General features: G+C 42.0%; 3 protein-coding genes across 3 annotated transcripts; 1 reads left to right on the top strand and 2 right to left on the bottom strand.

Annotated features, from left to right (window-relative positions):
• Nucleotides 1–864: 864 nt before the first annotated feature.
• On the bottom strand, nucleotides 865–1794 carry LOC142665519 (olfactory receptor 5P55-like). Its single transcript, XM_075845230.1, has one exon. It carries the CDS (start codon nucleotides 1792–1794, stop codon nucleotides 865–867), a length of 930 nt encoding a protein of 309 aa, XP_075701345.1.
• Nucleotides 1795–11604: 9810 nt separating this feature from the next.
• On the bottom strand, nucleotides 11605–12561 carry LOC142665518 (olfactory receptor 11A1-like). Its single transcript, XM_075845229.1, has one exon. The coding sequence runs from the start codon at nucleotides 12559–12561 to the stop codon at nucleotides 11605–11607; it is 957 nt and encodes a 318-aa protein (XP_075701344.1).
• Nucleotides 12562–24578: 12017 nt separating this feature from the next.
• Nucleotides 24579–25502, top strand: LOC142666487 (olfactory receptor 11L1-like). Its single transcript, XM_075846554.1, has one exon. It carries the CDS (start codon nucleotides 24579–24581, stop codon nucleotides 25500–25502), a length of 924 nt encoding a protein of 307 aa, XP_075702669.1.
• The last annotated feature ends 764 nt before the right edge of the window (nucleotides 25503–26266 follow it).

Here is a 26266-nt window from a genome sequence, read left to right as displayed (position 1 = left end):
TATTCCACCCCACAACTATTTTGTTTCCAGTTTTCCACTATATTATATGGTACATTAAATGGTGCTGTGAAAATCTACCACTCGTCCCGCAAAAACAAGCCCTCATACGGCAATATTGATGGAAAAATAAAAAAGTTACGGCTTTTGAAAAATGGGAAGGAAAAAGCGAAAGTGAAAATGCGAAAAATGGCAGCGGCGGGAAGTGGTTAATGCATACATTGTAGTATCAAGCGGCTTTTATTTCCATTACACATTTTCTAGGCCAGGAAATGTGTAGTGTGTGAATTACCTTTCCATTCACAGGCATCTGCATAATTTTGTATGCAGAAAAAAGTACCTAAACCACGGACCATCAGAATGTTAAAAGAAAATATTTGCATGAATGATGAAAAAATAATAAATAACTTATCAGTACAAAACAGAAAAGCAAAGTATTTACAAAGTTACGCAACTTTTTTTTTATGCAGCTCTAAAATATGAATTAGGCTTACATTGTGTATTACTTTCTTCTAAGTATTCAGCGGTTATCGTGTATACATTTCTGCAGGGGAAATGTATTAATATACTAATACATGGTCGCACCAAGCTGCAAGTACTGCTTTTTTGCAGTGGCTCTCCACTCTGGTCAATAGAGGGGCGTCCTAAGCCTAATCTGGGGTCCTCTCTATGACGGCTTCATACACTAAGAGCATATGGACGGGGGTTATCCTGAGTGGACAACCCCTTTAATAGTGGTCTAGTAGTTTTCTAGGTAAATATCATTACTTATTTTAGCTGGGAATTGAATGATACCTTTTGTAAGCAACAAAGTACGATAAAGCAAACTGGCTGGATATCCATTGAATACAACAAGAGGTTCATATATTATTTTGTAGATAATCTTTTCTTGTAGAACAGTATCTCAATGGCTTTCCAAATATCCTGGTTCCTAAGACTGTAGATGATTGGATTGAACAATGGAGTCACTACTGCATATAGGAGGTGTAGTGTCTTGTTTATACTGAGGAAGTGTCCTCTTCGTGGAACAACATAGATTATGGTTAATGTTCCATAGTATGTGCCTACTGACGTTAGGTGTGAGCTACAGGTGGAAAACGTCTTCTGCCTTCCAATAGAGGAGGGAATTTTGAGGACTGTTAAAAAGATATTGATATATGTTACAACAATGAACACAAATGGAATTATAATTATGGGAATAGACAATACAAAGATAGCAGCTTCAAGAAAAAATGTATCCGAACATGACAACTTTAGGAGAGGTGTAAGCTCACACATGAAGTGGTCAATAACTTTTGGTCCACAGAAATCTCTGTCAAACAGCATAATAGTAGTACAGAGCGTTATTACCAATCCTGACAACCAAGAGCTCCCTACAAGCCTGAGGCAAGCATCAAGGTCCATGGTGGTGGCATAGTGGAGCGGGTTACAGATGGCCAGATATCGGTCATAGGACATCAATGTAAGGATGTAACACTCTGCAATGGAGGACGCTCCATTCACATAGAACTGTGATACACAGTGTCTCATGGACATTTTACCCACATCATGGAGAATGTTGTGGAGCATGGTAGGCGCAATATTTGTGGTAAATACAATATCACAGAAAGATAGATGAAGAAGGAAGTAATACATAGGAGTATGGAGTTGAGGGATTCTCACAACTAACAGAATGATAAGGACGTTTCCAAGCAACGTAGCCATATAAACCATGAAGAAGACTGTGAAGACCAACTGTCTAAGATTGTAAAGTCTTCCAAACCCGATTAAAACAAATTCCTCCGTTTGGTTTATCATGGTCAAGCTTAGCTGACCAGAAATGTCATAGAATGCACTAGAAGATTTATGAAAACCCCTAAACATTCGAAAAAAACAAAGTCAAATATAGTTGTATTTCTTTAACATTTATTTTGAAAAAAATTCTAAGAACTTTACTAAATAAAAATATCTGAGCTCTCATTCTATTTACCTTGGTTAATTCCCATACATGATGAGTGAACCAGTTTGAGAAATTATAGGCGATCCATATTAAAAAGAAAAAACACAAACATATAAAAGCGGCAGGATAATGAAAGGTTACACCTTCCCCGCCGAAATACTGTCGAGTATAGAATTGCGTCTTTAAAACATAAGGTGCGTGCATTTTATCACCTCCATCAAATACTTTAAAAACAAGGTGTTTCTTCCTAATTTTAGGAGGCTGACTGGAGCTGTGCTTCATTGCTTTTGTGACTAACTATTTATCCAGAATGTAATAAACTCATCATTCCGCACCCCGTCCCCCTTCCTAGAGCGACACCTGCAGGTCCAGAATATATCTTAATTACCGAAGTTGCCTATTTAGGCTTTAATCACACATGCCGTTTTTGAGGCAGGTTTTGATGCAGTTTTTTTGAGCCACACAGAATTGGATACAAACGGCATATCAGTCTTTCTTTTGTACTTTTAATTTTTGAGATCAACTCTCAACTCCTGTGTTTGGCTAGTGGAACTGCCACAAAAACTGCATGTGCGATTCCAGCCATAGTCCTGTTTTACTTCTGGGTGTATATGGTTTACAGAATTCTGGGTCTTTAAGACTAACTGCACTTAAACAAAACTTTTGATATGTCATAGAGACATGCCAGAAGCTTTAAATAGTGGGGTCCGGTTGTGAGACTCCCACTGACCGTTAAAACGAAGGGGCAGAAGTACTCAGCCAGGCGCTCTGTCCCTTCCGTTGTGATCGTCTCTCCTCATTAGCTGAAGACCTGTCAATAGAAAGTATTTGTAAGCCCGTCTTCAGCTAACAAGGAGAGCCAATCACACGAGGGCTGAGCGCTTCTGCCCCTTCATTTCAGCAGTCAGTGGGGGTTTCAGCACACGGACCTCCATTGTTCAAAGCTTCTGACATATCTCTATGACGTATCAAAAGTTTTGTTAAAGTGCATTTACAATAGTGTATCCTGACTACGTAGTCAGGTTCTATCAGTACAAGCTCCCCAGCACAGACTTTTTTTTTCAGTGTCTGATCCTGCAGATGCATCCTCTATTGGATGTCACACAGCAGGCTACAGTAACTGAGAAGAATCATCTCAGCAGCAGAAGGAAGAAGGGGAGAACTGAGGAGATCTAAAAGCTTAGAGTGGGAAGAGAGGTGATAGAGCAAAATAGCTGCCTCTGTGTATAAGAGAACAATCTCACACAGCAGGAGGAGATGGAGAGTGTGGACTATGTGTCACAATATACTGTAGTTTACTGTGATGAGACCGTGATCACACAGCACGGGGGAGGGGAGTGTTTGTGGACATATCACTAAGAGAAAATGCCCATTGGACTCTATGGTCAGTTTAACACAATACGAGCCAATTTTTGCCCCTGTATCATGACCGCAATTCCAGGCCTGACTGCAGGTCTAATGGCCTAAATTAACTGTTTCATTGATCCCTATGATGCTGTCAGTTCAGGTCATTAGACTCGCGGGCAAACTGGAACTTGCGGCTGAGCAAAAATGTGCCAGAATTACACTCAAGTGGTACCGACCTAATTTTGCATTTTTCTGAAGGGTCATCCTAAAAAGGTAGAATGCGGTGCAGTTTACATGTTGCCGACATCATTAGCTGCACATTAGGATACTAGAATAAACTATAGACAGAAACTAAGACATAAACCCCCTGTCTAAGCTGTGATAAGGGTTATAAAAGAGCAAACTGATACATACCTGAAATTCATTTCTATATCTTTTTATGTGTCCAGTGTTCTATAAAAGATGACACTTTTGTAGCTGGAGATCAATATATTGGCATGTTTGATGTACAGATGGTAAATAAGGGAGGAATGTCATTTCTCATCTTTGGCCGCTGCAAGCTTTGTAATGGTTCCTTCACATTGAGGTACAATATTTAATGTCTACCTGATCTGTATCAACCAGAGGAATAAAATATTGTTACAAAATCATTGGGGAATGAGAAAATAGGACATCTACCGATGGGTACATTTAATAAACGTATCCAGAGAAATGACATATTGAAAACAAATTATAATTGTTATAATTCTAGTTTTTACATAAGCAGAGAATTTCCCTATTGGGTCAATGATTTCATGAATTTTCCATGAGATAATAGTTTGATCCCTAGCACGATATATTTGTGGGGATGATGCCATCAGATGACACAAATCGCATTTGCAGTGCATCGTGTCATGGTGATCAATTTCGATGAAGGGGGCAGACATCAACCCTGAGAACCCACAGAAGGAACCGAACTTTAGAATTCGGCCTCGTTTACACGAGCGTGATATACGAGCGTGCGACGCGCCTCCTTTTCACGCGTGTCGTACGCACCTATATTAGTCTATGGGGGCATGCATACAGTCCGTGAGTTTTGCTCAGCGTGAGTCCGCTGAAAAAAACTCACGACATGTCCTATCTTTGTGCGCTGTTCACGCATCACGCACACATTGAAGTCAATCGGTGCGTGAAAACCACGCATGCCGCACGGAAGCACTTCCGTGCAAACTGCGTGATTCGCGCAACAGCAGTCAAATTCTGAAAGTTAACAGAAAAGCACCACGTGCTTTTCTGTTTACAAACATCCAAACGGAGTGTCATAATGATGGCGGCTGCGCATCATACACTGATGACACACGCAGCTGTTAAGTGCCTTTTGCGCACGCAAAACGCTGCATTTTTTGCATGCGCAAAATGCACACGCTCGTGTAAATCAGGCCTTCATCTGTAATTCGCGCATGACCTTTTAAGTCTTGATACTCCTGACCCCAAGAATTCACCGTGTGGTGGTTCTCAAGGAATTAAAGGAGTAATCATGTCAATTGTCATAAATACCTGATAGGTGCCGATCCCGCCGCTGGGACTTTACCTATCAGGAGAACAGGCGTTTGCCGATTCCCTGGTGTCACTTCCTGCGTACAGGCTGCTGCATTCTCCATACTTGCGGGGGGGCACTCTCCTTTGAAGACTATTAAGAGTTATGGAAAAAGCCAAGCAAGCAGGGCCATCTCTCCATTGAGCTGTATAAACCCCGGTACTCCCAATAGGTGAGTGTCCAGAGGTGGGCACCAGGCATATATTAACATATTCCTTAAATTCTCGTGCTAAACAGGAAGGAATCGGGGCTACGCTCAATGGAGAAAGCGGTTGCTGGTGGCAACATGACATGGGAATGATCTTCTAGGCTAGTCATCAATGACCGTCCAGGACAAGTCAAAATCATGGTCAGATAAGCAGGAGGTCAGCAGAACAATTGGCCAGTGCACTACCAGAGGACAAGGCAAAAGAATGATCGGGAACAATCCGGGTGAAAATCAAAGGTTCAAAAGGTCACAAAACTTAAAGACTACCGTGTGATTGTTTTTTTTCAAAAATGTTTATTTGCAGAGTTATGAGCATTTTTCTAAATATGCTGATTTGGCTATATTTGCCAAATGGAAGGTTACTCTTTCTTGTCACTCTGGGCAGTGTAATGTTTTCTGTATGACGTCATACAGTTCTCCTCTTCCTCATCCCAGCAACACGGCTTGATCATATATTATACAACTTCCATTCCCGACTGTTTTTTCAACTGGTGATTCCCCCGGTTGTTTTCCAGCTAGAACTACAATCCTGATGCCATATGAAAGATTAGAGTCTCCTCTTTCATATGTCACTGTTCTAGGTGGTGCACAGCCGGAGATATGGCTATTTGAAGTGATCCCCTTTCTCCAGCCTCAGTCTCTCACACAGTGTGAAGCAGCTTCATGGTGATAGGGCAGCGTCAGAGGCTGTGAGGAGGCTCCACCTCAGGAGAATCACTGGTGTTGACACCTACTTGTCTAGTATATCCTCATTTGCATATTTAGAAAAGAGCTCATAACTTTTAAAATAATAAACGTTTCGGGACACAATTTTTACTATCATTATCAGTGTGACCGCGCCTATTAGATTAGCTAGGATATTGGGTATTACTAAACTAGTGACAGATCCTCTTTAAGCCTCAGGAACATCCACACAAGTACCAGGTAGTGATTTCAATACCATCTGCCGGATGTTCATTTCCTGTGTGCGCGGTGTACATGTGCTGACCATCCTTGCTGTTTAAGATTATCCCCATAGTGCCGGCCAGTCCTAAAAGTCGTCTCTGGGGTGTGGCCCGGTAAGTTTCTTACAGGCAACGGTTATATCAGCAAATATAAATCTATCTTTATTTCCTACTATTACTACTTTTTTTTTTTTTTTTATAGAATCTGCATGTTCTGCTGTGCAGTAAAGGTTCACAGGCCTTTTCTCTATCAATTACACACACATACACACTAGGTCAGTTGTGTTCTGATATATTAATTTGGGATGGGGACTTAGTGATGCTTGATCTATTGTAGCAGCCTCCGCTCCACGGCGCTGGAACTTTATACTTACCTCCCGACGTCCTCTGTGGAGTCGCTCCAGCCGCCGACGCACTCCACTAGGTCGCAGTGCGTGCACGTACTGACCCTTGTCTTCTTAAAGGGCCAGCATGTGACAATTTTTAAATCCATCACCTCACTCTGCATGAAGCCCTTCCTGCTCTGGTACTCCTTGCCAGAACAATTTGTTTCCTTGTCTTTCTGTGTGCTCCAAGTATCCTTGCTGTCTAGTTTGAATTCCTGTGTACCAACCTTGCCTGTTTTTGACCATCCGTGCCTGCCACCTGCCCTGACCTTCAGCTACGTTTACCCTGACGAATCTCTGCCGCCTACCCTGACGTATTGCTACGTTAACTGTATCGAACCTCCGAAGCCTGCCCTAACCTTTTGCTCTCCTGACCACTCTGGTCTATTAAAGAAGCACTACTCCCACAACATTTTCTATTCTCTGGCCCATTGGAAAGGCACATTATGTAAATTGTGGTGAAGGGAATCTTCTTACCGATGCCTGTATTTGTGTTATCCACTCCTTTCGGGTCCTCAGCTGTGTCATGTGACCAGCAATAGGACCCTCCAACTGCCACAGCGTCTCGTGTGGACAGGAAGTCAGTTTCTCCATTCATTTCTATAAGGCACCATGCACACGACCGTGCCCGTAATTATGGGCACGGCCGGCCGCGGACAGCCGTCCGCATTTACGGTCCGTGCTCCCATTATAAAGTATGGGAGCACGGTCCGTAAATTAAAGAAAATAGGACATGTCCTATTTTTTTCGGAAAGTTTCTACGGCACGGTCACCTTCCCGTAAGTATACGGGAAGGTGTCCATCGGCCATAGAAATGAATGGGTCCGTAATTACGGGCGATTTTACGGTCGTGTGCATGGGGCCTTAGACTTACATCGAAGCTGTGGCCGTAGGAGAGTCCTATTGTTGGTCACATGACAAAGCTGAGGACCAGAAGGGAGGGGATAACTCACAAATACAGCCACCCTTAAGAAGATTACCTTCACCACAATTTATCTAATGTGCCTCTGTAATGGGCCGGAGAATAAAAATTTTTGTGGCAATGTCCCTTTAACGTCAGCCGTCACCAAGGGAGACTTTTCCGGGGGATAGCGACCTGGGATTCCCTCCAGCAAAGTCCACATCCCTGTACAGGGGTTAAAGTTAAAGGGTGAAGACCGAAGGTTCCCTTAGACTCCGCTCCCCAGAGTAGCCCCTTGGTGACAAGGAGGGTTCACAACGCCCCCTGCTGGCTCAGCTACAGCCCATTCCTTGGGCTTCGTGACATCTACAATATGGCAACAACAGAACATTTCATGGGGTAATCTAGCCAAAGACCTATATGACTAGGAGACCAATCGAAGTAGTATTTAGGTCACAGAGCAGTATTCTGCTGGACTTTTCGGTGGTAGGTGAAGGCTATAACTCATAAAGAAAACACATAGGTCACTGAGGAGATATCTGACCATATAAAAGGTGAAGTTACAGCAAGGGAAAACTTCCAATTTTTCTAATTTACACCTTCATTGACCATTATACAATGCATCCTGGTTCGAAATGGATCCCTGATACATAATCTATTTTTTCATCTCCTAAAATAAAAGGTGATTTCATTGCTGTTTCTAATTAATAGAACCATAACTTGCATTAAACATACGATTAATTTAGTTAATCCCATGATAATACTAGTTTAGCTGTACATGTATTTTCATGTGAAATCCCCAGACTAATTATATAAAATAATTTTAATGAGAAAATAAGCATGGGATTTATTAGTATTCTCAGGTTACTGTATTCCACATAGAGATGAACAAGGATTTGTTTAGTTAGTCCTCAGTAGAGTAGTAAAGATAATCTGTTCCCGTACATTACAATAACTCAGAAGTTCAGAACATTTTTGACCCAGGGCCACATTTCAGATATATTATGGTATTAAAAATGTCATCTCCACCCTTCCTCTAGGCCAGAGGTCAGCTGTCACATTTCCCTGTCCCAGAATCCAGCACTGTTGTGTGTTTGGCGGTCCTCATCACACGGAGGGAGAGCAGCGCTTCATTATGCGCTTGACGGTGGTGATCACCAGAAGAATGAGCAGTACTTCAATGTTTGTTGCTGCTGAATACTTGGCAAGCACACAATGCAGCACTGCTTTCTCTCTTGGTGTTCAGAATCGCCAACTGCATAATGCGCTGCTCTCTCCTAGTGATCAGCACCGCAAGGAAGGAGTTCAGTAACCGCTCTGTAAAATAAAAAGTTAGCAAAAGTTTGCAGCTCTCTCTCCCATGTGCCCCTGCTCCTCAAGCTGATGTTCAGTAGCCGTGGGGTCTTTTATGTACACTCCCCAAATCTGGTGTTTAGTAGCCGCGGTCTCTCCTATGTGCACCCACCCAAGCTGGTGTTCAGTAGTCGCTCTCTCTCCAGTGTGCAGGGCCCCTAAAAACAGCTGATCAGTGGGGGGCCCGAAAGTCAGGCCCCGACTGATCTGCTATTGATGGCCTATCGTGAGGATAGGCCATTAATTTTTAGTGGCTGGAAAACCCTTTAATTCAAAGTAGCTTTAGTGTGTGTATGGGATAGAGAAATTTGATTGTGATCCCTACTTAGGATAGGGACTGATGTGAGTTTTGACAATCTCTGTATAGTGATTAGTGCTATAAATATATAAAACAAAAATTAAGACATTAGATTCATACCATCAGTGCACACTACACTCACCAAGGAAATTGCAACACCAGGAAGGGCATGCCGTAAGGTTATGCAAATCGAGGAAGTAGCAGGTGTCGCTAAGATCTGCAAATTATCAGATTTTTAAGCACCTCGTTCCAATCTGTGTCATGTGGGAAGAGAAAAGAACCAAATTGAAAGCAAAGTTGTTTTTTTTTTAGCTACATGAAACCTCAAAAATGGTATCAAGTGGTGTGGGATGATTGTGTGATGCCTCCTGTTCATCGATGTGCCAGTTATCGCCACTTGTCACAAGCTGAGCGGGACAGAATCCTTGAACTGAGAGACCTTGGTTCATCACTTCGACAGATCGATATGCGCCTAGGCTGAGATGTCAGTACTGTTCAACGTTGCGTGTCCTGGTAGTTGGAAGAGCAACAAACGGGAATGACAGCAAGAAATACACGGAAGCGAACCTCTGCACGGGCGGATCGTCTATTTGGAAGAATGGCGTGTAGTGATCCATTCTGTACTGAAAGTGAAATTGGACGTCACATTGCAAGCCTAGGGTGGCAACCAGTGTCGATACATACCATCAGAAGGTGGTTGCACGACATTGGGCTACGAGCCAGACGTCCAGCTACAGGTGTTCCATTAACCACACGCCACCGCTCTCAAAGGCTATCGTGGTGTACAGCAAGACGGCAATGGAGGCTGTTATGGAGGTCTATCCTCTTTAGGGATGAGTCCTGCTTTTGTTTCGGACGCATTGATAGCCGCAGATTGGTCTGGAGACCACAAGGGCAACGCCATGTAGAGGCCTTTACAAGGGAACGTCACACCAGTCCTACTCCCGGGATCATGGTGTGGGGTGGCATAATGTACGGTAGCCGGACCCCTTTAGTATTCACTTAAGGTACACTAACAGCTCAGCGTTACATTGATTTGGTCGTGGAACCAGTGGTACGATCATCTCTCTAAAGTGTCCCAGAAGGCGTTTTTCAACAGGACAACGCCAGGCCAAATGTTGCTCATTCTACTGTGAGCAGCGTGGCCTAAACGTGCTACCATGGCCTGCAGCATATCCGGACTTGCCTCCCATCGAGCACATCTGGGACGTTATTGGTCGTCAATTATAAAGGGAGCTGCCAGCAGCCATTCTTGATGATTTGCGTGCCCAAGTGCATTCAGCGTGGCATAACATTCCTCAGACAACCATTAATAACCTCATTTGATACCATACCAAGGCGTGTAAGTTCATGTATTTCTGCACGTGGCGCTCATACTTAATACTGAATAAATCAAGATGTTTGGAATATTTTGTTTCTATTATTTATCATTTGCATATCATTAAGGTGTCTATCGATCCTGTGATTTGCACAATTTTAAAACTTTTCCTTCTTGGTGTTGCAATTTTTATGTTGATGAGTGTACTATGAACCTTACATCTCACTCTCTTAAGTCTAGGAACAAATACATACTAGGATCAGTAAACAATTAACATGGAAGTATGCCCATATTGTAAATGTTGATCTTGTTGAAACTTAACGCACAGCCTAGCGCTGCAATAACACAGCAATGCCACCATGTTTCTAAAGAGTTAAATCAGAATATGCTATGAATGTGGGATTGGGACCCCTTTGTTCTTGTAATTGGTGGCCCTTTTTTCCCAGCAGAACGTTCCACTACTAATAACATATTGATGATATACAATGATATATGCCAATTTTTTCTTCAACATTTTGCCATTTATATTAAAATGGAATGACGCCATCTTTATTTATAGAAGCAGGTCACATGAGATGCTGCGGAAAATGGCAATAAAACATGAATTTTCAGGTTCCTAGTGGAGTCAAAGTTAATATCCACCCTTCAACATCATTTTGTTTTTAAATTTGTTCAACATTCTGTGCTGATCAATTTGATATTATATTTTTTATAGTGGTCTGGGATCTGTTTTCCTGATACAAAGCTCCAAATCCCCTTGTCAAAAAGGAGCTGTAAATACTTTTAATACTTGTATTCGCCATAAAATAAACAAAAATTTTGGCGCTTTTTTTCTGTGCCGTTCCTCTATTATGTGTCCCTACACAGACTGACAATATCCAATCATTGCTAACAGACTGAGTGTAAAAACACCACCATTTGACAAGGCGAATGTTAACACCCAGCTGTTAATTTATTCATAGATTTCTAGGAGGAATAACAGAGGAACAGTAGAACGCAGAGTTCTAAGAAAATATGTTTCTGAATTGTTATTTTATGGAGAATACAAGTATTTACTAAAATAGACATGTCAGGAAAGGTTACAGGTCCTCTTTAAATGATAAAATTGTAGCAACCTGCAGCCACCACGATGGAGCTTACAGCATACTGTTTACATATGGAATTCAATAATAAAACTGTATGCAGTAAGCTCCCCCTAGTGGTGGATGCAGGCAGACAGAATTTTATAATTTAACTCTTATAAAGGGGATTTGGTGAGTATCAGAAAATTAATCTAAATCTAAAGATATTCTAAGAAATCACTCAGCACAGAATGTAGCATCTAGAAAGATGAACGTTTATTTAAGGTTTTGCAAGAGGCCCAATATATTTCTGTTCCAAATGATTTTCTGCATAGCAGCCTGTAGCTCCTTGTTCCGTAGACTATATATTACAGGATTGAATAATGGAGTAAATATAATATACAGCAGAGACAGGGATTTATTTATACTTGATAAGTGTCCTTTGGCCGGGACCATATAGACAATAATTAGTGTCCCATAGTACGTGCACACAATGGTTGAATGAGAACTGCATGTAGAAAAAGCTTTTTCTCTTCCAGATGTGGAAGAAATCTTCATAATACTGAAGAAGATGTTGACATAGCTGGCTATTATGAACAGGAATGGAAAGAGGATTATGGGAATAGAAAACACAATGATTTCTGTCTGTACAACATACACATCAGAACATGACAACTTCAAGAAAGGAGCCAAGTCACAGAAGAAATGGTCAATGTCATTGGGACCACAGTACTGTAGAGTAGTCACTAAGATGCCAGGTATTAATGTTACCACAAAGCCCAATACCCAGGACCCCATCGCTAAGAAAAGACGGAGACGAAAGTCCATTATGGAGAAATAACGCAACGGGTAAGAAATGGCCAAATATCGGTCATATGACATCACTGTAAGCAGAAAAGATTCTGTAGCTGTTGAACAACCAAAGAGATAGAACTGGAAAAAGCACTCAGCCACAGGCATAGAGATGACATCCAGCATTACAATATGTAGCATGTTTGGTATTATATTTGTTGTGCAGAATACATCACATAAAGATAAATGACTGAGGAAAAAATACATAGGCGATCGGAGTGTCTGACTTAATATTACCAGAATCATAATTAATAGGTTCCCCAATAGTATAAACATATAAATTGCAAGAAATAAGCAGAAAAGTGGAATTTTGAGGCTATCGGGATTCTGAAACCCATGAAGTTGGAAAAACAAGATGGATGACTGGTTCACTTCCGGCATAGCCTGGTGCAAGAACAAGGACAATGTGAGAGATTTTAGAATTAACGGAACGTACTGATCTCCAGCTCCTTATTTAAAGGACTGCAACTCTAGACCCATTAACTACCTGGTACCTGTACAGGTAATATCCATAGTAGATTTATATATATATATATATATATATATATATATATATATATTATACCTTGCATTGCTTATATGGTCTATAGATATCATAGGGGGGCTCCCGCAATGGACCCCCTATTACTTCTAACATGGAGTGGCTCTCACATTGGAAGAGCGGCAGGCACTGCAGAGAGAATATATAGCTGCAACTTGCCAGCTGTTATCACCGGGGGTTTCAGAAGCTAGACCTGCAGATATCAGCTCATCATCTTTATTGCAAAAATGGGTTGCCTTGCTGTCTTAAAAAACAACAACATTTTAAACCAAATAACACGCAAGCGGTAATTTATACATACATGTAATGAAATGTCTCTAGTGACATCACTACTGCAGCCAGAGACTGTCACCTGATGTGTTGTCAGTTTGGATGACGTCAGTATGCAGGGAAGAACACAAGGGATCATTGGACAACAGCAGTGGGGAACTGGATAGGAATCGGCAAGGTAAATCTATTGTAACATCGTTTACTCATATTTGGGGCCCAACAACAATCAATTCTACTTCCTGGGGTTGGATAATGAATTAATATTATTTTTTGGATAATTAAAAGTTATGTCTCCATCATATGACCATGGACAGAATTTTATCCACTGTAAACAATCAATGTTCCTACCGTATAACAACAGAGATTTTAAAAACTGTGATGAATTAATACAGAAAGGATATGAAAATTGTATAACTTTTAACTACGCAAAAAATATTTATTAATTAAAAAACATTTATTCATTAATTACAGTAATAAATTGCCGAAACCAGAACCCCTTTAACGGAGCGTGAGAACACTGAGCCAACCTCGTCCAATAGTGAAATACGCACATGTAGATCTATTGACTGAAGAAATAAAATCTACTACTAGAAAAGGAAAGGAAAAAAATAAGAGACAAACAAAGAAGTAAAAGACTATATTGGCCCGAGTGTATGTATGTACACATTGTAAATCTCGGGGACCTGGACCTATGCAAATCCATTCTCAATATAGCACGGGGAATATGCTATACAATATGTAGTAGAGAAGGTAAAGTAAACATGAATAGAAATATAAAGAGAGAAATCAGAACAAATAAAGCAAAACTAATGGATAAGTTGTTTTCTGGTTATCCATCTTTTATCACAATAATGTGCGCTATCATTAAGAAACAAAGTACTAGTCTCCTCATATGGGACAGAAGGACCTTTGCGCCCCTTTGGGCTTCAGGACACTGGAGCAGCTATAACCTCTGCCCCCCTATATTTGTAACCCAGGACTAGCGTGTCCTACATGCACCCCATTAATGTGAAAATACTGTCACATTGTGGTGATACATTTGAAGCAAATCACAAATATTTAGCCAAACCCCGTTTTTAAATAATAAATAAAGTTATCGAGGCTGTCAGTATTTGGGATGTAGTAGCGAAATACATTGCTTCATATGGCAGACGCACCGCTCACACGGAATGAATAATGTATTATTGTTTATCAACTGTTTAGCGGCTGGTTAGTGTCCCTGGTAATAGAAATTTATTATTACAAAGTGTTTTTCTGATGTTTCATGCTTTGAGAAAATACAATAAAAGCCAAATCCGAGCTATGAACCTGAAGTAGTTTGCATATCAGACTCACTGCGTATTTTTCTATGATGCTGCAACCATTCTGTATAGGACCCATATTGCACAGCACTCTATATACTGTGTTAAAATTCACTCCATGACTGCTGGAGCTGCGGAGCACACTACTGTATCTATCTACACCTACCCCTAATATACACCAATTCCTTGTACCATTTGATCATTTATCGTTCTACTTACCAAAGCTATCGTGACCTAATTTAGAATTTCTGTAAGTGTTAAAACGCAGAGATTTGTGATAAAACCCATTGACAAATGCGTAGTGATCTATGTTCTGTGCCCATATGTTGAGGGCTGTTTATATAGTCTCATTGGCATACAGTTTGGAAGCTAATTATTCCATAAAGACGTCCTAATGCATCAGGGACATAACTTATATTTTCTAAAAATACTGCATTACATTGAGCACACCATTAAGACATATATTAGAACTCAAGATAGATATAAGTGATCCGGTCAAACGGTCCTGGACACCTAAGGCTCATTGATGCATCTGGGGAATGAAGGCAGGCCCGTCTGAGCATCAGAACTGTACCATAGTGTAATGAGAAGAGGTGGCCTGGTCTGACGAATCATGTTTTCTTTTACATCAAGTGGCTGTGTGTGTGTGTGCATCACTTATCTGGGAAAGAGATGGAACCAGGATGCACTATGGGTAGAAGACAAGATGGCGGCAGAGTGATGCACTGGGCAATGTTCTGCTGGTTCTCATGATCTGTCGGTATGTGGACCCACTGGGCCGTACCGCTGTAGCGGGATAGCAGCTGGCCAACAGAGTACCAAGTCAATATATAAATAGTCCAAGCACAAGGGTACCTGTAGTGGTTCAGACAGTAGCAACGGCTAGGCACAGATGGGACCTTGACCGTAGACACCAGACGTGGTGTAACACAGCAGGCGGAACTGGTGGCACAACACGACTCCAACAGGTATAAGGCACAGGAACAAATAGCTGGAGATACAGGGTACAGGTAGCAGGGCACAGGAAACAACGGGAACAGGATAACACTAAGGGACCATTTGCAAGACTAACATAGGAAAACGCAACAACGCTCAGGCAATGAGCAAAGGGGCAGGGCCCTTCTTATAGTCCAGGGTGATCATGGGCAAATTAGTACGTCCTACGGGACACAGGGGACCGGAAGTGAGCGCTGGCGTCTCCTGGGGAGGAGATGGGGGCCAGCGCTCACAGATCCATGGCTGCGGCCACCGGGGGGTGAGTAATCCAGACGGTGCACAGCCATGGACGCTACAGTATCCCCCCTCTTACGCCCCCTCTTCTTGAGGCCAAAGCGAGAAAGGAACTTCTTAATGAGGACAGAGGAATTGAGGTTCTCTTCTGGCTCCCAGGACCTCTTCTCTGGAACAAACCCCTTCCAATCCGCCAAATAAAAATTTCTTCCTCCTGGGGTTCGCTCGTGGACCCACTGGGGCCACTGATCCTGGTTACCGACAACCCAGCATTTCCTGCTGGGGAGGCACGTCTCTCCTTCTTAGGAAGGTCTTACACTAATCCCATGTATTTCACTCCGGTCATATCCGATTCTTCTTTGCTCCCTTTAAATACTATCTGCCCGGCTGAAACGCCCTCCCCCGTCACATATTTCAATACTCCCAGTTAAAACATTTCTATAGTGCTACTAAACGCCAGGCTCACTTTCATCGCCCACTTACGGACTTTGAGGGTTTGTGTGATTCCACCCGGCCCCCTGTACATGCCATCTACACACTCTATAAATTACTCCTAATCCAGCGATCCCCTCACCTCCCATCCTTCTGTAAGGCTTGGGAGGCTGAATTGAACATGACATTTACTGACGCACAGTGGAGGCAATCTTTTCACCTGTCTCAGAAAGCCTCGATTGCCACACGAGCCCAGGAAACCAGCTACAAAATTCTCTCTAGGTGGTATCGGGTCCCTTCTGCCCTACATAAATGGTACCCATCTGTACCTGACACGTGTTGGCGCTGTGGGGCGGCGGGGGGCTCCATGATTGGTTTCAGGAGGTTGCCTTGATACAACGTATGGGACACCTCCTGGCTCAGTCTCCGGCTGCCTCTGCATGATATAGAGATACCTGGTATCCGTGGCTTCAGTTTCTCTCCTCTCCCACCTACCGCACTGTAGTGGCCTGAGGCCCAGTGCCCCTCCCTTCCCCCGAGATTTCGTCTGTGAGGGGACTGCATGCGAGTGTGGAGGGGATTGCTGGCTTGCTCGGTTCCCTCAGGTGTTTATTAAGTGCATGGCTGCCTTTTCTTGCTTTTATGTATCCATGTTTATCTGGAGCTGGGGACCAGGCTCACCGCGAACTACCCTGGTCTTTTCCCTGCCTTGTTTGTCTCCTATCTTATTTTTCCCTTTCTTTCTTGTGTCTATTTTGAGGGGTTATTTGCTTCCTGTGCTGATGCTCACATGCTATGGCCAGGGTGTTTCAAGATGTACGGGAAGATGACTTATCGCACCCTGTTTTGTTTTGCTCACCACTTCCTTTTCAGTATTGCTCCTTCCCGTTATGATGACCAGATGGCTGTTGTGGAATGTGCTCTTCATGGGTTGTGATATTTACCCTACTGTTTGGGCTGCGCCCTATTTATCATGTTCCTTTTATTTTGGGGACACAATTTTTCTGTATGTTTTTGTAAGTGTTTGTATTAAAACCTATAAAAAACTTTGAATTGGGAAAAAAAAGTTCTTCCTCCTACTTTTTTGAAGTCCAGGATCTCCTTAACCTCAAATACATCGGAAGAACCGCTGGGGGCAACTGCAGAACTAGGCGTTTTTGTGTAGCGGTTGAGGACCACAGGCTTCAGGAGGGACACATGAAAGGAGTTGGGGATTCTGAGGGTAGGAGACAGCCGAAGCTTGTAGGAGACAGAGTTGATTTGCTGTAGGATTTCAAAGGGTCCGAGGAACTTGGGAGCAAACTTGTACGAAGGTACCTCTAGACGGATATTCCATGAGGACAGCCAGACTTTGGTACCCGGAGGATACTGAGGCGGCTCTCTTCTTCTTCTAGTATCCGCCTTTCGCTTCATGCGGTCGACCACCAGCAGAATAGAGGACCGGGTTCGCTGCCAGATCTGTAGAAAGTCCCTGAATTCAGAGACCGCTGCGGGCACCTGGGACGTAGCTGAAACAGGAAGAGGAATTTGTGGATGTTGGCCGTAAACAATGAAGAACGGTGTAGAATCAGTGGACTCACTTGTGTGGTTGTTGTATGAGAACTCGGCCCAAGGAAGAAGCTGTACCTAGTCATCATGCTGCATGGAGATGAAGTGTCGTAGATAATTCTCCATGATTTGGTTAATCCTCTCGACTTGACCATTGGACTGGGGATGGCAGGCTGAGGAAAAGTCCAACTTCACATCTTGGAGTTTACAGAGGGCTCTCCAGAATCTCGAGGTAAACTGACATGATATGAAGAGGCAAGCCATGGAAGCAGGAGATGTGCTGGGTGAAGAGGTTAGCCAGTCGAGAAGCAGAAGGTAGGCCGGTCAGCGGAATAAAATAAGCAATTTTCGAGGACCGGTCCACCACCACCCAGACCATATTGCATCCAGCCGAGAAAGGAAGGTCTGACAAAATCCATTGCTATATGCTGCCAGGGAGCATTGGGCACAGGCAGAGGTTGGAGCAGACCAGCAGGCTTGGAGTGAGCACCCTTGTTGGCAGCGCACACAGTGCAGGACGAGACAAGGTCCACAATATCTTTGGGCAGCGTGGGCCACCAGAAATGACGGGAAATCAGATCTCTGGTTTTACGAGCACCAGCATTTAATCGAAGAAAGGAACTGCAGCACTCAAGATAATCCAGTGAAGTGTATTTGATTGTCACCAAGCATAAAAACACTTGCAATGTTTCAACCCATGAATGGGTCTTTATCAAGCTTGGAACAAGAATACAGCATTGGATACAGGAACAGGTAACAGGGTACAGGTAACAACTGGAACGGGAAAACACTAAGGGACCATTGCAAGACAGACTTGGGATACACTAACAGTGCTCATGGGCTAATTAGTGATAATTCCCATGTGCGTGCGCTGGCCCTTTAAGGCCGGGCACGAACGCGCACACGCACTCTATGGGACACAGCGGACCGGAGCTGAAGTGAGCGCTGGCCCGCATCTCCTCCCCAAGAGATGCCAGCGCTCACTTCCATGGCTGCGACCTCCGGGGAGTGAGTAATCCCGTCGGTCCACGGCCATAGACGCTACACTGGTAAACCTTGTGTCCTGGAATTCATATGGATGTTACTTTGACATGTACCACCTACCTAAACATTGCTGCAGACCAAGTACACCCCTTAATGGCAACAGTATTCCCTAATGGCAGTGGTCTCATTCAGCAGGATAATGCCCCCTGCCACACTGCAAAAACTTTTCAGGAATGGTTTGAGGAACAGGACAAAGAGTTCAAGGCGTTGAATTGGCCTACAGATCTCAATCTAATGGAACATCTGTGGTATGTGCTGGAAAAACAAGTCTGATTCATGGAGGACTGACCTCACAACAAACAGGAGTTAGGCGTTACCTGGTGAGCAAGTAAAAAAAAACAAAAACCACAAAAATAAATAAATATGTATAAAGATATTTAGATAACGATCAAACTACTTTCCTTGCAGTAAATCACATTTCAGTGTTACTCACTCATCCTCAATGTAATGCTGTAGCTGCTGACAGACTTTTGGATCATAGGCTGGAATTGTAAATTCAGCGCGCTCAGTAAACTACAAATCCCATAATGCACTTCGTTCCTCCATCTGGTGTGTGTCCCCACCTGCCCAAAGTACCGTTCACTGTCATCCCAACGCTCTGTGACACACAGGACTCCCCTTACAATGGACACAAGTGTCCCCAATAATAAAACTTTATTCCATTGGTGGATCAGTGAGTAGCGTGCACTATTGAATAGCTAGTGATATACTATAATTCAGATCCGCTAGCTATTACAATGCCCATGTGCTGTGAAATGCAGTCCGAGATGCCGCTTTTGAATGTTGAAAAGTGGGCTGGCTTACTTCTGCAGGGACATCACAGCGCCAGCCCCCTAGCGGTCATGTCCGATGATGACTCCCCGAAACATCATATTTACTTGGCTTAGAAACATTGAAAAACAGAGGCCTAAATGACTGTAGTTCTAAACTCTGCCTTGGTGAAGATGCCATTAACATTTAAAATACAAAAACAATTTCTTCTTGCTAAAATTACTGGTACTGACTGCACCTATCTGTATGGCTGACATCCCTCTCCTGGTCACACCGCCGCCGCCAGGCTCTCCACTGCGGCGGGTGCCTAGCGACTTCTTAAATCACTGCCTGAGCAACAAGGTTGCAGCTCATTTGTGAAGTTGTTCGTTGTGTGCTGTTTAGGCTTTTGATCCGGACTATTATCTGACTTTTGATCGCTGCCTCCCTTGAACCATATCCGTCTATCTTGTTGCATAAACTCTGTCAGCCGTCAAGTCGGTTTTGTAGGACAATTGCTTCTATTTATTGATTGTGGCACCTTGCTTTGGAAATCTCATCTGCAAGTAGTCAGCGGTGACACAAGCTGGGGATTCCCTGCATGAAGTCCATACCCTCCTAAAAATCCCAAAACCCCATAGTTTAGCCCTAAGCCACATCTAATAGTGGCAGAGTGGGTCTATGCTTTATCCAGAGGTGTGACTGTGACATGGACGACAGCATCATGTCATTGAGGGCCTGTTCACATCAGCGTTGGCTTTCTGTTCAAGGGTGCCATCGGATGTTTCCGTTGGGTGAACCCCTCAACGGAAAGCCAAACGGAAACCTTAGCTTCTGTTTGCATCACCATTGATATCAATGGTGACGGAAACATTGCTAATGGTTTCCGTTTGTCACCATTCCGGCAGGTTTCCGTTTTTTCGACGGAATCAATAGCGCAGTCGACTGACATTTAGATTGTTGTTTATTTCAATTAATTGTAGTTCAATTAAAGTGAATCCAACAATAGAATGAATAATACAATATAGTATACAGCAAATGTAAAAAACTGGACTAGCTGACGCCAGCAGAAGCGGACAATACACGTTTATGCATAAAAATACGAGGGTTTTCTAATTTACTTCTTTCTACTTATAATGTAGTGAAATAAACCAGCCTCAATGTCATTTACCTAACAATTATATGTAAAAGTTAATAGTAAAGTTTTTCTTGGGTCTAATGGGAATGAAAATCCTCCCTGGACATAAAACCTAGCACTTTGCAATGGAGAGAGAATATAAAAGGTGATGACATTGGTGTATTGTGGCGTTGCTGCCTGACATCCACACTGTAAGTAGCTCATTCCTTCTAGAGCAATAATTGCTCATGTAATCTTGATTTATCAGCAAACCTCATGTTGTTCAATGATATCTTCTATTTCAGCTGTAATACTATTAAAGGGGTAATATGTTTTCATCAAATAAAGCTTAATATTTGTATAATGAAAAGTTATACAAATGTCTAATATACTTTCTTTATCAATTCCTCAGTTTAAAATCTCTGCTTGCTGTAATTCAATAGGAACCTACTTCTAGTGAATAAGAATCTGTCCTGCTCATGTGATGGACACACAGGTGCACGGCTCGTTACAAGAAACACCTCTGATAACTGCCCTGTAACAAGCTGTGCCCCTGTGTGATCGTCACATGACCAGGATGGATTCTTATCCACTGGAAGTAAACAATGAAGGTTCCAATTGAATTACAGCAAGCAGAGATCTTGTAAAATCATTAGAGTTGATATAGAAAGGTGATTAAAAGATTATTTACCTTTCACTATACAATGAACAACCTTTATTTGCTGAAACCGTATTATCCATTTAACTGTTAAAGTGTAAGATCATGTACCATGACATAAGGGGTCATTGTTTTGGGGCACCACTTGTAGCTAGTACTCAATTTAAAGGTGCTGAAAATCGATTCATTTTTGCAATCACTGGGGCTCCCAGAATACAGGTCCCCATCAATGAGGAGATAGTTAAAGGTGCACATTACCTTTAAAATATCTGATCTAACCATGCAAGTTATTGATGCCTACTGTTTGTTTACCTGGTGAGTCGGAGGATGGGTAAGTAGTCACACAGGCACTGACATTAGCTGCTTATTCCACTCACGTTCCCCTCCATACTGTTCTTTACCTCTGCCTGTTGATAGAATTCATGAATGGGGTTATCTGAAAAAAGTGTAGTTTACATTACAATCTACAACATTTTTATGTAAAGTTTCGATTTTAACAAACTAGGAAAGCCTGTATAGAAAGACGAGCCCAAAGGCTTAACTTAAAGCACCCGGGCCCTATGGAAATCTATGACATGTCATTCAGAGTACTAATCTCCTCATATGGGGCAAAGGGCCATTTAGGCCCCCTCAGGCTCCAGGGCCCGGGTGCAACCATAACTTCTACGCCCCCTACAGTTATAAACTGGGACTTGCGTGTCTTACATGAACCCCATCACATTGTGGTGATACATCTGAAGCAATATTACAAATATTTAGCCAAACCCCCATTTTTGGAAAAAAGAAATAAAGCTATTGAGGCTGTCGGTACTTGGAGTGCAGGACATTAATAAATATGGCAGATCAATATTATAAGTGATTATCTACTTTTTTAGCGGCTGATTAGAGGCCCTGGTAACAGAGAGAACATTAAGTACATGAAATTTACAGCAGCATGTATGGACAATAAATGATCTATCTATGACGTTACCATTCCCCTTGTCAAGAGGATCTGTCCCTGCACAGTGTGATACTGTCAGCGATGGTTGGAGACTGTCAGTATGTAGGGACACAGCCCTTGGACAAGGGGAATTGTAACACCCATTTATTAATGCTTGCACAAAAAGGTAGTATTAACAATAGTTACGACGTTTTGGTGACATCCCAGGGCCTATGGTCTACTCCTATCTATCTATCTATCTATCTATCTATCTATCTATCTATCTATCTATCTATCTATCTATCTATCTATCTATCTATCTATCTATCTATCTATCTATCTATCTATCTATCTATCCCTATAGTTATGCCACTGTCTCTTGGTACTGGTCACTTGCAGCAGAGATCAGCGCCAGCGATGTGTTCTATTCAGATGAAAAGTCAGTAACTGGCACAATTGCATTGATATATATTGTCCAATGTATTCTGTATTATGTAACGCAACTGTCAAGCAGCAGCTCCTAAGGCAGAAGGAAAAATATACTTAAAGGCTATGTACACCTTTGAAATCATTGCTTTTTTAAATAAAAGTCAGTGTGATTGGTGCGACTTTCAAAATAATTTTTATTTCATAATTTGTTTTACTTTTTGAGATACAGCTGCTTTGTATTCTGTATACAGAAAAGCTCCATCTTTCGCTGAAACCTGTATCTGTCAGGTCAGCGGCACTGATGGGTTCAGTGTCAGTGGCTCCTGCATGTGTCTGACACGCAGGATCGAGCTGCTATCGATCACATCTAAGTTCATAACTGATCCTGCATGTCAGAAACACGCAGGAGCCGCTGACACTGAACCCGTCAGTCCAGTGGACCTGACAGATTCAGTCTTAGCACAAGATACATCTATCTTGCGATCTATCTATCACCTTTTTATTACCATAATTTGCTCCATCATTAAAAAGCATTTCAAAATACACACACAATGGTCACTTCACAACTGCTCAATAATGGACATGTGCAATTCTCCAGTCACATGACAGAAACTCAACCCATAAAGTCATGCAGTAAAGAGGTTTAAATGTTGTTCAACCCGATCACCATAATAGGGAACATGTGATCGGGGTAACGAATGTTTGTTCCTGACAATGCCGTTTTAATAACAAAGGCGCAAACAAAAATGTTCAGTGCTTTAATAAGAGGTTTAAGTAGAATGGTCAGACTGGTTCACACCAGAAGGTGACCGTATATAAAATATCCATGAGCTGTAATAGTGGTGTGCAAAACAGCATATCTAAACTCACAGCGCATCATAACTTCAAGCGGGTGAACTACAGCAGTGGAAGATCACCAGACCCCACTCCTGTCACCAGAGAGCAGCAAACCGGTACCACATGGGGCACAACTAGAGAGCCGAGGATGGGAAAAACATTGCCTATGGATCCATCCTGCCTTGTGTCAATAGTTTGAGTTGTTGGTGGTGTAGTAGTAATGTGCTTTATATTATTTATACACATTGGCCTCTAAATATCAAATGAGCTTAATTTAAATGTTGAGGTCCTCCTGGGTTTAGTTGTTGACCATGTGAATCCCTTTATAGTCATTGTCTACTCCTAATCTAATAACAGCAACAGGATAAGTTCCAAGTGAAGCTGGCCATACACTACAAATTTTGGACGTCTAAAAAGGCATTTTTAGACCATTTTCTGCCGAATGTTGGCACTCTTCCGTGACACGAATGAAGACCGATATCTGTGGAAAAGTTAATCTGCTATGTTGGATTTTTTCGTTCTTTGTGGGGTGCAGTCCTTGGTATGTCATTCCTGCTAAATGAGACATCTGCATCCCACCAATAGAAGACCAGACCAGGCAGAGCAAGGCAGTTGACAGCCTTCACAGACCAACCATGAACGACAAATCGCTCAGAAAATGGCCATCTGAAACCACTGATGTATGGCCGGCGTAATAAAGCACTTTACTTGGCTCCATTAATATGACAATGATATCAGTGTACTCCAATGGCCGGCACATCCTCAGATCTTAATCCAATAAAGCACCTTCTGAAAGAGCTGGAAAATTAAATTCACATCATAAATGCGCAGACAACAAATCTGCAGCAACTGAATTTATGCCACGAGAAAGTTCTGATAGTACTGGGGGTGCTAACCAGTACTAAAAAAGGGGCAAACGCCAGATTGATGCTTGGATGGTACAAGGGATAATGGAGGGGATTTAGGGCTGCCATAGAGATACGTAATAATTTTCCCTTTTGCCTGCATCCACCACTAGGCGAACCTCACTGCATAACATTTTTTACAACTCCCATTGAACTCAATAGTAAATCAGTATGCTCCCCCTGGGGGCATCAAAAAGAGTTTTATTTTTTAACTCTGCTTCTCATAAACTGCTTAGAAGGGATTTTCCAGGTACTAGAAAACCCCCTCTAAGTGAACCTCTGTAGGTGTACCTAAAAAATGGCCATTGAGTGGAAAAAGATCTCCTATTTTTTTCATATGCCTAAACTACTATGTCTCCACTCTATCTAGAACAAATTTAACCTCTAGGTTCCATATTAAAGATTTGATAAATCCTTATGTTTACAATGAACCAAACAAGAGTGACGGAATTCATTCTTTTGGGTTTCGGAAACTTTCACAGCTTCAATATTGTGTTCTTCATTCTTTTCTTGATCATCTTTCTTTTTACAGTTATGGGAAATCTTCTTATCATCATCCTAGTTTCCACCAATGTCCAGCTCCAGTCCCCCATGTATTACTTCCTTTGTCATCTTTCTTTTTCTGACCTTGTGATCTCCACAAACATCGTTCCCAACATGCTTGGTGCCATTCTGTTCGGAGGGATAAAAATGACTGATCTTGACTGCATCGTCCAGTTCTACTTCTTCAGTGGTACAACCATTACGGAATGTTTTCTTCTTTCAGTAATGTCCTATGATCGATTTCTGGCCATCTGTAACCCCTTACGGTACTCTAGTATCATGGACTTTACGTGTCAGATGAATCTTTCAGTATGGCCATGGTTGCTTGGCCACACACTGAATATTATAGCAGTCATGCCTGTATCAAACTTCAATTTTTGTCATGATAATATCATTGACCATGTCTACTGTGACCTCTTTCCTCTTCAGAAACTTTCTTGCTCAGACACTTCTCTTGTAGAACTGGAAGTCTTTTTGTTTTCTTTGCCAATATTTATCCTTCCTTTTGGTTTTATCATTGTAACCTACGTGTATATCTTCCATGCCATAGTTAAGATACCAACTACAACGGGCAAACAAAAAACATTTTCTACCTGCAGTTCTCATCTTATTGTTGTGGGAACATTTTATGGGACACTAATATCTAAATACATGATCCCATCTAAGGGACATTCACTGCTTGTTAATAAGATTGTTTCCTTACTGCACACCGTATTTACTCCTCTGTTTAACCCTATAATATATAGTCTCAGGAATCAGGACATAATGACGACACTTAAAAAAGTTTCTGGTCAATAATGAGAAGTTTTATTTAATTCCAATTTTTTCTAGATTTAGCTAATGATATTATATACAGTAGCTATCATCTTTCACTGGGAGAATGTAATTTAGTAAAGTGTGCCCAACAACTTTTTGTTCTCAATGAAACATTCAGTACACATTACTATAAATTCTACTATCTAATGCTTCTTAGAAGTTATTACCAATGTCTGGAGTTAGCAGTCAGATAATAAATTATGTTTCCATGAAAAGCTTGTCCATTATCAGTGACCCTCATTATCAGAAGATAAGAAGACAATGGCCCTAAAAAGATGCACATGCAGAAGAAATGTGTAGCCGCCCCTAGCTACCCCTTATGTTAACAGCTGATTCCTGAGGGGCCAGTGGTGACCGGCTAATCGCCAATAGGTCCTGATTTAGAGAAATGACCATAGATTAGCAGGAGATTTGGACAAAGGAGGGGACATGTAGGTTTAATTGGTTTTGAGACATACATTAGCTGATGACAAAAAAAAATCGAAGAGATGTGGGAAAGCAATGACATTCAAAAAGGAATAAAGTACAACAAAAAGGAAAGATCCTTCAAAAACGGTGAAGGAGATTGAGAAAATTTAAGAAACTAAAAGTATAATGTAAAAGTATTGTTCAGGATTGGTGGGAAAATTTGGTGTTATAAGACCAGTATCTAATACTGTATGTATCTGTGCCAAATTTGAAATTTTTCAAAAACAACACAGAAAATTGTGGATCAGATAAATGGGACAGTGGCATAAATTTCTGTA

The sequence above is a fragment of the Rhinoderma darwinii genome, chromosome 13 (assembly GCF_050947455.1).
Source record: "Rhinoderma darwinii isolate aRhiDar2 chromosome 13, aRhiDar2.hap1, whole genome shotgun sequence".
Taxonomy (NCBI): Eukaryota; Metazoa; Chordata; class Amphibia; order Anura; family Rhinodermatidae; genus Rhinoderma; species Rhinoderma darwinii.
The sequence above is the reverse complement of the archived record's forward strand: the minus strand, read 5'-3'. Positions and strand labels throughout refer to the sequence as shown.

Coding starts and splice junctions, on each gene's coding strand:
- LOC142666487 (XM_075846554.1), top strand. CDS start 24,579: ATGTTTACAATGAACCAAACAAGAGTGACGGAATTCATTCTTTTGGGT.
- LOC142665518 (XM_075845229.1), bottom strand. CDS start 12,561: ATGCCGGAAGTGAACCAGTCATCCATCTTGTTTTTCCAACTTCATGGG.
- LOC142665519 (XM_075845230.1), bottom strand. CDS start 1,794: ATGATAAACCAAACGGAGGAATTTGTTTTAATCGGGTTTGGAAGACTT.